Genomic DNA, 12,418 nt, shown 5'->3' with positions numbered 1-12,418 from the left:
CCCTGTTTGTCAGCTGACAACTGAACACCAGAAAGCTAAAATATCTTATACGAGGTCATGTAGCTGGTCAGTGGCAGAGCTGGCATTTGGATCCAGGGGCTGTCGCAGAGCCCCTAGTCTGAAGCACTAAACTTGCCCCAGGGTTACACTCCTCCTCCTGGGGTGGCCCCACTCCTCTCTCTGGGTCACATCCCTCCCTTCCCGGTGCCTCTCCCACCACTGCAGTCTTCCCAGGTGATATTATGGCTCCCTCCACTCAGAATGGGAGCCATTCAGATGCTCAGAATGCAAAAGCCTGGAAGACCCCTGGTATGCCGAGCAATGACCCTCTAGCTGCTAGGCAGCAGGGAGATTAAGGGGGCTAGGATAGGCATCAGGATGGTGCACAAAGGGGGCTCATGGCACCCTTAATTTGGAAATATTTTAACATTTTAGCTATCAGTACAACCCTGCTGGTGAATGTGGGTCGTGGAGAATTGGCATGTTGATTCTCATGGCTTGTCTTCAAAGGGCTTGCAGTTTCTCAGGCTCCAGTTCCATTTTCCCCACCCACAGCCTAGCCCATTGCTCCTGCCTGTCCCCTCCTGGCTGCCCCCAGCAGCGCTTACCTGTCCATCCAGGCATGCAGGAGCACTGTGGGCGGCCTGAGGCCTGGATGTGGCAGTGGCCCCTTTTGGAACAGAAGGAGGGAGGACAAGGATCTTCAAGCTGGGCTTGGCATCTCTCGCCAGTGAAGCCAGGGAGGCAAGTGCACGAGAAGCTGGGTGCCAGTGGAGAGGGAGAGCTGGGGGGCCCTAGGGGAGCGGGAAGCAGGGCTTGGCAGCTGCCTCCATTCTGGCAGAGCTGGGCATTCTGGCAGGGGTCAGGAAACTGGCACGTCTCACCCAGGAAGCCAGGGGCACACCTGGGCAGGGGAGGAGAGGAAAACTCACATCACTGGTCCCTCTTCCCATTCTCGCCCACCTCCCTCCTCTGCCTTCATTCGTTTCCCTTCATCTCCTTCACTTCCTCCCTTTCTTCTTTGGTCTCACTTCCTCACCTCTCCCCCCGCCCTCTCCCTCCCCCTTTCTCTCCAGTCTCCCACTCCTGCAAGGCACACTCACTGGCAGGTCCCTTGTCCCAGAGACAGGCTCAGGCAGGTGCCTCCATTGGCACAGGGTTCTGGGAAAGTCCCACACAGCAGCCCTGAGGGTGGAGAGGCAAGCGCGATGGAAGCCCTAGGTGCTGTGCCTCCACCTTTCCTCTTCCGGGTGCTCCTGAGAGACCTGCCCGCAGCAGCTCCCACAGGTGCTCTAAACCACCTCTTCTTCACACCTGTCCCCACTCTCCACATGGTACCCAGCCCCAGCCCCAGTGCCCTCCATCCCAGTTACTAATCCCCACCCCCCTTTCCTGTTTATTCTCTGGCCTCCTGAGTCCGGCCTCGGACTCCATCTCTCGGAAGCAAGACAACAGGGGTCAGAAGGGGGGGCGGAGGTGGCTCCCGGGAGGTGAATGGCTGAGACTTCGAAGAGATTTCCTCCCGGAAAGGCCCAGCATTAAGCCATCCGGGGGGTGGGGACAGCTGGACTCAGAAAGGGACTTAGTAGGCCTGACCTTTCATGTCCTTATCTCCTGCTTCCCTCTCATCTCTTCCCCAAGCAGGTGGTCAGTGTGTTCCCTCTTCCCCTCTTCCCTATGGCTGCAAGAGTCCTCCAGTGCTAATGCTGATGAGGTTCTTCCTGGAGGTGGGCACCCTCTCACCCATCCCCCGGCAGTCACTACCCCTGGCACCAGGCCCAAAGCAGGTCCACGGGCACAGCCGTTTTTCCCTGCAGGCCGTCTCTACTTGGGCAGTGAGAATCTCTTCCACCCAGCGTCCCTCACACAACCTGGGGCTTGGCCCTCTTCCCCCACCCCACTGGACATCCTCCTATGGGAAATGGGTCCCCCACCTCACCCACGCCATGCCTCACCTCTGGTTATGACCACTGAGACACATAACAGCAGCAGCAGCAGCAGCAGTGAAGGGGGCTGCATTCCAGAGCCCCTTCTCCAAGCCCAGGTCCCTGTCCCTCTTCAGGCGGGGACCCTCAGAGCCCTCACTGAGGTAGGAGCCACCTCCTCTGCTCCCACTGCCCCTCTTCCTCCTCCTCGGCCTGCTGCAAGCCTCACGTCTGAGCTGTTTCCTGAGTCACACAATGTCCTGGACACCCTAGTAATGGGGGGCGGGGGAAGAGTGGAGGAACACTAGGGGGGATGAAGGAGGGGCCTTCTGTCCCTGACAACCCCTGGGGAAGTAGGGGGAAGTAGGACAGTGTGCCTGGAGGGCAGGTGATAGGAGGGGAGAAGGACTCTCGGAACCCCCGGGGCAGTCCCAGCCCTGCTGTTTGTTGATCTGGTCTCTCCTTTCTAGGGATGAGAATTGCAAGGTGGCTGCCCCTGTGCCCCAGGAGGGGCAGGATCTGGAAACAGGTATTGGGTGGTTAGAGAGTTCTGTATTCCCCTTCCCAGGAGAGGATGCTTAATTTGCTAGGTTATTACAGATGCTTATCAGAGAACCCGCAACTTGTCATAGTTTGAAACCACTCACCTTGGCAAAAGGAACCCAGGGGGCTTCTGGGCCTTATCTTGGCTCTTGCCAGGACTTATTTTTCTCCTTCTGGGGAACGGGCAAGATGCTGGCTGGTTTGGGGAAATCTTGGTCTTCCTGTATAGGGGAATGTTAAGACTGTCGTTATCAGTGATAAATGAACATAGTGTACCCTAAATTTTGCAGTCTGGATTATCTGTAACTTATCACTGAATTTGGGTAGTTTTCACTTCCTCCATCTCTGCCTCCCTCCACTGCAGACGTCCTTGGGATGTAGGGAATGCCAGTCAGAATGCAAAACTGGAGTAAATAAAATCACAAAAGCGAATTCTTTGCCTCCAAATGCTCATCCTATTTTCTTGAGTCAACCCAGGACAACTTTGGGGTCAACCACACACCGAGTTCCTCTAGTAGCACAGGGAACTGAGAGTCCAGGGTGGCAGAAGGTGTCACTGGCAGCTGTGCTCTCCCTGGTGTTGAGGCACTCATGGTTGCCGCTGGTGTACCTGAGAACTTTCCCCTACCAGGGAACATACTTCACACCGCTTTCTTCCTTTTTTTTAGTTTTTTATTTTGAAATACTTTAAATCTCATGGGAAACGGGCAAGAATACTAAAAAGAATTCCAGGATACCCTTCACTCAGATTCATCCACTAACATCATTTGACCACATTTACTTTATCATTATTTCTCTATAAATACACATTTGTATTTTTTTCTGAACCATTTGAGAGTAAGTTGCATACAAGATACCCCTTTACCCTTAAATCCATCAGTGCGAATTTTCTAAGAACAAAACATTCTTTTACATAATACAGTACAATTATCCAAATCAGGAAACTTAGACTGATGTGATACTAATTGACGGTCCAAATTCAGGTCTTGCCCATTGCCCCATAATGTCCTTCATGACAATTTTTTCCCTTGGTCCAGGATCTCATTTGGCATCCTGCATTGCATTTAGTTGTCAAGTCCTTTCAGTTTCCTTTAATATGAGTACAGTAACTTAAATATACTTTGCCTTTCATTACATTGACTTTTTTTTTTGAGACAGAGTTTTGCTTTGTCCTCCAGGCTGGACTGCAGTGGCATGATCTCAGCTCACTGCAACCTCCACTTCCCCGGTTCAAGCAATTCTCATGCCTCAACCTCTGGAGTAGCTGGGATTACAGGTGCCCACCACCACACCCGGCTGACTTTTTGTATTTTAGTGGAGACGTGGTTTCATCATGGTACCCAGGCTGGTCTCAAACTCCTGAGCTCAGGCAATCCACCCATCTTGGCCTCCCAAAGTGCTGGATTATAGGCGTGAGCCACCGCACCTGGCCAATATTGGCATTTTTAAGCATACGGGTCAGTTGTTTTGTAGACTGTTCCTAAATTTGAGTATGTCTGGTGTTTATGCATTTTTGGGCACGAGTACTCTACCAGTGCCTCACTCATGGAAGCTCATGAGCCAGCATCATTTATAATGGTCGCCCAGTATTCTACTAGTTCATTTAAACCAATTTCCTATTATAGCATGTTTAGGCAGGTCTCAATTTGCTTTTTGTTTTTTTAGAGACAGGGTCTTGCTCTGTCACTCAGCCTGGAGTGCAGTGGCACGCACGTAGCTCACTATAACCTTGAACTCCTGGGCTCACAGTATCCTGCTGCCTCGGCCTCCCAAAGCTCTGAGATTACAGGTGTGCACCACCACACCCAGCCTTCAACTTTTAAACATATAATAAACTGAGCTGCAGTAAATATTCTTTTTTTTTTTTTTTTTTTTTTAGATGGAATCTCCCTCTGTTGCCCAGGATGGAATGCAGTGGTGTGATCTCAGTTCACGGCAACCTCTGCCTCCCGGGTTCAAGCTACTCCTGCCTCAGCCTCCTGAGTAACTGGGATTACAGGCATGTGCCTGGCTGATTTTTGTATTTTTAGTAGAGACGGGGTTTCACCATGTTATCCAGGCTGGTCTTGAACTCCTGACCTCAGGTAATCTGCCCGCCTCTTTCGGCCTCCCAAAGTGCTGGGATGACAGGTGTGAGCCACTGCACCTGGACCTTTGGTAAATATCCTTGAACTTAACATATTTGCATGGCTGTCTAATTATTTCCTTAGGCTAAATTCTAGAAGTGAAACCACTGAGTGAAAGAGTGAAGGCATAGACTTGTTTCAAAGCTCTTGGTCTCTAAGTGTTGCCAAGCCATTCTCCAGAAAGCAGTGCAGGCCTTTCTCCTCCAGTTAGTAGTGTCTGCCTGTGTCCTTACGCTCGCCAACCCTCCGCATTAGAATCCTCACCACTTTGATAGATGAAATGGTCTCTTACTGCTGCTTTAAATTGCACATTAGTTGTTAAGTGTCAACATTCTTTTTAACTGTTTAATGGCTATTCGTGTTTCCTGTCCACGCTTTTGTGAGTTTCCTGTCCATGCTTTTGTCCCATTGTGCTATTGGTGTCATTGTCATTTTCCCATCACCTTCCTTAGTTGAGGAGGCAACTGTGGGTGTGGGGAAGAGTAATCCTAGCGTAAAAGTCCCTGCTTTTGTACTCTCTGGTTTGCTGACTGGGGATTTGGTGTTGGTGAGTAGTAAAAGGAAAATAGGAAGAGACAACAGGTTTCTCGTGGAACCATGAAGACCTTGGTGGAAAGAACTGAACTCACCATTTCTGCAATGTTGACAATCTAACCCCATTTGTGGAAAAGGAGGCTGGGGCACTAGGCTGGAGCTTGAGAAAAAGAAGAAATTGCAACGGAGACAGATAAGAAGTGGTTGGTGGAAGGGGAACCAGAAGTGTGGTGGGGCAGAAGCTGAGTTTAAAGACAGTGTCAGGAAGCTGCCTTCCCACTTCTTGCTTTATCCTGCTTAAGTAAGGCAGTGTGCACCTGCTCAGGCATTATGAGCTATGCTTGGGTCCCAGATACCTTTCCTGGCCCCTAAAACCTCATAGCCCAAAGCAGTATTGATGCTCCCCCAAGAGCTTGTTTCTCCTTCCCAATGGCTTCCCAAGGGTTGATACTGACCAGGGTGAACTGCAGCATGCCAGGGACACAGATAGTTCCCTCTGGGAAATGACCCTTTTTCCTACAGTATTTCATCAAGTAGAGATTCTTTTTGTTAAAGGGATTTTCTTTCATTGTATACCCCCTGAGAAGGATAAACCTGTCAGTCATTCACACTTCAGTCGTAGGGACTTGTGACCTTAAAAGGTTAAATCCGAGGTTGGCCCTGATAATGTGTCCAAACACAAAGAAGGCAACAGGTCGCTGTAGCCATAGAGATAAGCAAGAGTGTCGGGTGCAGCGGTGGCTCATGCCTGTACTCCCAGCACTTTGGGAGACCAAGGTAGGAGAATTACTTGATCTCAGGAGTTCAAGACCAGCCTGGGAAACATAGGGAAACCCCATCCCTGTGAAAAAAATACAAAAATTAGCAGGCTGTGGTGATGCACACCTGTTGCCCCAGCTACTCAGGAGGCTGACGTGGGAGGATCACTTGAGCCCAGGAGGTTGAGGCTGCAACGAGCCATAATCATGCCACTGCACTCCAGCCAGAGTGACAGGGTGAGACCAGAGTGAGAGGAAAAAAAAAAAAAAAAAAAAAAAAAGAGAGAAATCGGCAAGAGTAATCCACTCTTGGAGATTATTTGTAAATATATGGTTCAGGAGATGTGGAGCCCCTCGTTGCCCCAGGCCCCTCCCTCTCTGCCTCCCTGTTAGTTACTCTTCATCTCCCCAACCTCTTACCATTGTAGTGTCCATGGTTATTCCCTGGGCCTCTTCTATTTTTCTGTCTCCCTAGGTGATCTCATCCAGTCTCCTGGCTCCCTACCAGATTCAGATACCATCTATGAAGACCACCTTTGTGCTGATGACTCTCAAGATCATACACTTCCTGGAACTCCAGACTTGTACTTCCAATACAAGTACCACGAACTTAATATGTCCAGAGCTGACCTGATCTTCTCCCTGAACCTTCTCTTCCTTCCTGATACAATTGAGTTTTGCAGTTCTATTATTTCCATTGTTTAGGCCCAAATCCTTGAAGATATTGCTGACTCCTCTTTTTTTCTCATACTCCACATCCAAACTGTCTTAAATCCTATGGACTCTACCTTCAAAATATGTATATCTGGAATCTGAGCACTTCTCATCTCTTCTCATCTCCACTGCCAATACCCTAGTCCAAGCCAGTGTCATCTCTTGCATCTCCTAACTTGTCTTCCTGCTGCTGTCCTTGCTCTCCTTGTCCATATCTCTACACAGCAGCCAAAGTGAGTAAGTTGATATACAAGTTAGACCACCTCATTCCTCTGCTCAAAACTCTCCAATCACTTCTCCACTCACTCAGAGTAAAGCGAACTTCCTTACAGGGCCTGCAAGGCTCTACACAAGGCCCTTCCCTCTCTCTCTCTCTCTCTCTCTCTTTTTTTTTTTTGTTGTTGAGATGGAGTCTTGCTCTGTGGCCCAGGCTGGAGTGCAGTGGTGCAATCTCGGCTCACTGTAACCTTCACCTCCCGGGTTCAAGCGATTCTCCTGCCTCAGCCTCCTGAGTAGCTGGGACTACAGGTGCGTGCCACCACGCCAGGCTAATTTTTTGTATTTTTAGTAGACACGGGGTTTCACTATGTTAGCCAGGATGGTCTCAATCTCCTGACCTGCCTGCCTCGGCCTCCCAAAGCGCTGGGATTATAGGTGTGAGCCACTGCCCCTGGCCAAGGCCCTTCCCTGTCTAACCTCATCTTTGATTACTTCTTCTCACCATCCAGCCCCATTGGCTTCCTGCTGTTCTTGAAACAGGCACATTCACACCTTAGGGCCTTGTACTTGCCCTTCTCCCTGCCTGAACTGCTTCCTTCCCCAGCTATCTTTGTGGCTCTGTCCCTCATCTCAAAAGGCACCTAATCAAGGCCTTCCTTGGCTACCCCATTTCAAAATTGGAAGCCTTCTCCCATGTTCCCCATCCCCATTGGCTTTTCTCCTCATTATTTCTCAACATCTAACACACACATATTTCATTCATATTTCTTATTTACCGACTGCCAATTCCACAAAGGCAAGGATTTTTGTCTTTTTCATTTACTTGTTTTTGGACTTGATCATGCCTCAGTTTGTGGAGCAGGACCTCAACTCAGCATGCACTGTCTCATTTAAAATACCCCCAGGAGGAGGATACCATTACCTCCACCCACAGTGAGATGTGGAGCTCAGAGAAGTTGAGTCACTCGTGCAAGGTCATACAGCTACTAAGTGTGTTTCAGATGTGAGTTATTCACATCCAAACCCATGTTCTTTCTACCCTGAGGCTCCATCTGTCTTAGTAGGGTTTATTTTTTGTCATTTTAAAAAATAATGTGGGCATAGCTGGGCAACAAGTTTCTGCTTCAATTACATCAGAAACTACAGATCCAGACATTCTCTTATGCCTTTGCTGACATTCAGTGCAGCATTCAGTAAGTACTGATACATGTCATTTGCTTATTTACTTATCAATTCATTTACACAGTATTTATTGAACACAGTGTTTATACCCCGCAATGTTTTAGGCCCTGAATTTATGGTCTTGAACAAAATAGATACCAAGTAAATATGAAATATAATATCAGATAGTGATAAGGAGTATGAGATGATATAAGGCAGGGTGAGGAGAGAGAGGAGAACTTGGGAGCTATTTTAGATTAGGAGGTTGGCAGGGTGCGGTGGCTCACGCCTGTAATCCCAGCACTTTGGGAGGTGGAGGCGGGATCATCTGAGGTCAGGAGTTCGAGACTAGCCTAGCCGATATAGTGAAACTCTGTCTCTACCAAAAATGCAAAAATCAGCCAGGCATAGTGGCAAACGCCTGCAGTCCCAGCTACTCCGGAGGCTGAGGCAGGAGAATCACTTGAACCTGGGAGGTAGAGGTTGCAGTGAGCTGAGATTGTACCATTGCACTCCAGCCTGGGTGACAGAGCAAGACTCCACCTCAGGCCAGGTGTGGTGGCTCACACTTGTAATCCCAGCACTTTGGAAGACCGAGGTGGGTGGATCACCTGAGGTCAGGAGTTTGAGACCAGCCTGACCAATATGGTGAAACCCCGTCTCTACTAAAAATACAAAAATTAGCTGGGCATAGTGGCACACACCTGTAGTCCCAGCTACTCGGGAGATTGAGACAGGAGAATCGCTGGAACCCGGGAAGTGGAGGTTGCAGTGAGCCGAGATCATGCCACTGTACTCCAACCTGGGCGACAGAGTGAGACTCTGTCTCAAAAAACAAACAAACAAACAAAAAAAAACAAAACAAAAAACAAACAAACAAAAAAGACTGAGAGGTCAATAAGAGATGGCAACTGTAGTTTCAAAATAAGTACCAAATTAAACTGCTCATCACAAACCCCCACCATCTCTAATTAGGAATATTGCAATAGCATCCTACCTGGCTCCCTTGCTTCCAACTTGCCCCCAACTCCTGGCCCAGGCCATTCTCGATGTGGTGACCAGTGAGAGATGATTGGGGCATGGTGAGTCTGATTTGGAATATATTTTAAAACTAGAGTGGCTATAGTTTGATTGAATAAGAGGTACACAGGTTGGGTCTCCAGGAAGCAGACTTTGAGATTTAACGTGGAGCTGGGATGGCCCTTCAGAGCCATCCCTAACTGGGGCAAGGGGGCTGGGTTTTTGCCCCCCACATTAATCAGTCATGGAAGGTGGGTTGCCCCTAGAAAGAGTGTGACCTTGGGGAAGCAGTTATCTTCAGTCTACAAAGAGGGCTGACAGGTGAGGGCTGTCCTTGAGCAGAAGACTTGGGTAACACTGTCAACTAACTAAATCTAACGGACATCTATAAAACACTCTGCTAAACAGTAGCAGGATATACCATTTTTCTCAAGTGTACATGGAACATTCTCCAGGACAGGCCATATGCTAGGCCATAAAACACGTCTCAATAATTTTAAAAGGACTGAAATCATACAAAGATGTTCTCTGATCACAATAGAATTAAATTAGAAATCAACAACAACAGGAAATTTGAGGAAATTACAAGTGTGTGAAAATTAAACAGCATGCTTCTGAACAGCCAGTGGGTGGAAGAAGAAATCACTAGGAAAATTAGAAAATATTTCAAGCTGAATGAAAATTGAAACAGAACATAACAGAATTTTTGACATGTAGCTAAAGCTATGCTTAGAGGGGATTTGTAGCTTGTAATTTCTATATTACCTCACACATACACAAAAAACCAACTCAAAATTGATCATAGACCTAAATGGAAGTGCAAAACTATAAAACTATTAGAAAAAGGCCTAAAAGTAGATATTCATGATGTTGGGTTAGTCAATGATTTCTTATATATGACACTTTCTTACATATACACAAGCAATAAAATAGTATTTTCTTTTTGGAGACAGGGTCCTGGTATGTTACCTAGTCTGGAGTGCAATCATGGTACAATCATAGCTCACTGCAGCCTCAACTCCCGGGCTCAAGTGATCCTCCTGCCTCAGCCTCCTGGATAGCTGGGACTACAGGTGCACACAACCACACTTGGTTCATTGTTAATTTTTTTATTTTTATTTTTTGGTGTGGAGACAGGGTCTCACTAAATTGCCCGTGCTTCAGATAAAATATTGTTAATTGGATTTCATCAAAATTGAAAACTTTTAATACTCCAAAAGGCACCATTAGAAAGTGAAGGTTGGGTGTGGTGGCTCACACCTGTAATCCTAGCACTTCGAGAGGCCAAGGCAGGTGGATCATTTGGGGCCAAGAGTTTGAGACCAGCCTGGCCAACATGGTGAAACCCCGTCTCTAAAAAATACAAAAGTTAGCTGGGCATGGTGGTGCATGCATGTAGTCCCAGCTACTTGGGAGGCTGAGGCAGGAGAATTTCTTAAACCTGGGAGTTGGAGGTTGTGGTGAGCCGAGATTTTGCCACTGCATTCCCGCCTGGGTGATAGAGCAAGACTCTGTCTTAAAAAAAAAAAAAAAAAAAAAGTGAAAAGATCTGGAAATTGCCTTCATTAAGGAAAAAATAAACATAAAAACAACAGCAACCATAAGAAAGTGAAAAGATAAACAAAAGCCATAGGACGAGATCAAATATTTGCAAATCATTTATCAGATAAGGGACTTGTATCTAGAATATAAAAAGAACTCTTATAACTCAATAATAATAATAAAAAATGGGCAGGAGATTTGAATAGACATTTCACCAAAGAAGATATATAAATGGCCATCAAATACATGAAAACATACTGTTTGGGATTCACTTAACTTCTTGCATCAACAAGTTAATATCTTTTGCCAAATTTGGGAGTTTTTCAGGCATTATTTCTTTGAGTACATTTTCCTGCTCCATTCTCTCTCTCTTCCTCTTAAACACTGATGACATGAATGGTAGTTAGCTCTTTTGTTACAGTCCCATAAATGAACTTCTGTTCATTTTTTTCAGTCTATTTTTCTCCATTGTCCAGATTGAGTAATTTCTCTTCTACCTTTAAGTTTGCTGAATCTTTCATCTGTCCTCTCCAATCTGCTAAACCAATCTATTGAGTTTTCAATTTTCATGATTGTATTTCTAAGTTCTAAAATTTCTATTTGATTCTTCTTTTTTTTTTTTTTTTTGGAGATGGAGTTTCTCTCTTTTTGCCCAAGCTGGAGTGCAATCGTACGATCTCAGCTCACTGCAACCTCTGCCTCCAGGGTTCAAGTGATTCTCCTGCCTCAGCCTCCCAAGTACCTGGGATTACAGGCACCTGCCACCATGCTTGGCAAATTTTTTTGTATTTTTAGTAGAGACAGGGTTTCACCATGTTGGCCAGGATGGTCTTGATCTCATGACCTTGTGATCCACCCGCCTCGGCCTCCCAAAGTGCTGGGATTACAGGTGTGAGCCACCGCGCCCAGCCTGATTCTTCTTTATATCTTCCATTTCTTTGCCAAAATATCTGGTTTTCATTTGTTTCAAGAGAGTTTGTAATTGCTTGTTAAACCTTTTTTTTTTCCTTTTCTTTTTGAGACAAGGTCTCGCTCTGTTGCCCAGGCTGAAGTGTAGTGGGGCAATCATGGCTCACTGCAGCCTCGACTTCCCAGGCTCAAGTGATCCTCCTACCTCAGCCTTCAAGTAGCTGGGACCACAAGTACACACCACCATGTCTGGCTAATCAAAAACATTTTTTTTTTTCCAAGGAGCTGGGACCACAAGTACACATACCATGCCTGGGTAATTATTATTATTATTATTATTATTATTATTTTGTCATTGTTGTTGTTGTTTTTAATAGAGACAGCATTTCCCTATGTTGCTGGTCATGTACTCCTGGGCTCAAGTGATCCTCCCACCTTGGCTGCTGAAATGCTGAGATTACAGGCATGAGCCACTGCACTTGGCTGTAAAGCAAGTTTTTTTTTTTTTTTTTTTTTTTTTTTTTCGGTTGCCCAGGCTGGAGTGAGTGCAGTATTGCATTCTTGGCTCACTGCAACCTCTGCCTCCAGGTTCAAGTGATTCTTCTGCCTCAGCGTCCTGAGTAGCTGGGATTACAGGCATGCCACCACTCCCAGCTAAGTTTTGTATGTTTAGTAGAGACAGGGTTTCGCCATGTTGGTCAGGCTGGTCTCGAACTCCTGACCTTGAGTGATCCACCCGCCTTGGCCTCCCAAAGTGCTGGGATTACAGATGTGAGCCAACGCGCCCGGCCTGTAAAGCATTTTTAATACTTGTTTTAAAATACTTGCTTGCTTTAAATATGCATCAGGTGTTTTAACATTTAAGTCATCTTGGGTGTTGATGTCTGTTAATTGTCTTTTCTTATTCAAGATTTTCCTGATTCTTGGTATGACAAGTGATTTTCACTTGCATCCTGCACATTTTGGA

At 46.7% G+C, this 12,418-nt stretch overlaps 1 protein-coding gene across 18 annotated transcripts in view; it reads right to left on the bottom strand.

Annotated features, from left to right (window-relative positions):
• NOTCH4 (notch receptor 4) overlaps positions 1 to 2,158 on the bottom strand; it is a 29,763-nt gene extending 27,605 nt beyond the window's left edge. For all 18 annotated transcript variants that reach the window (XR_012433963.1, XR_012433964.1, XR_012433960.1 and 15 more), the window contains exons 1-3: positions 1,956 to 2,158; positions 1,104 to 1,185; positions 609 to 904 (exon numbers count right to left, since the gene is read on the bottom strand). Coding sequence is in view for 10 of the 18 variants with exons in the window: in XM_045390633.2 (XP_045246568.2) it covers positions 609 to 904; positions 1,104 to 1,185; positions 1,956 to 2,019 (442 nt within the window). In the remaining 8 variants the exon portion in view is untranslated. The remainder of the gene's footprint in view (positions 1 to 608; positions 905 to 1,103; positions 1,186 to 1,955) is intronic.
• Between the last annotated feature and the right edge of the window lie 10,260 nt (positions 2,159 to 12,418).

The sequence above is a fragment of the Macaca fascicularis genome, chromosome 4 (assembly GCF_037993035.2).
Source record: "Macaca fascicularis isolate 582-1 chromosome 4, T2T-MFA8v1.1".
Classification (NCBI taxonomy): Eukaryota; Metazoa; Chordata; class Mammalia; order Primates; family Cercopithecidae; genus Macaca; species Macaca fascicularis.
Note: the sequence above shows the minus strand (reverse complement) of the source record. Positions and strands in the feature narration are given on the sequence as shown.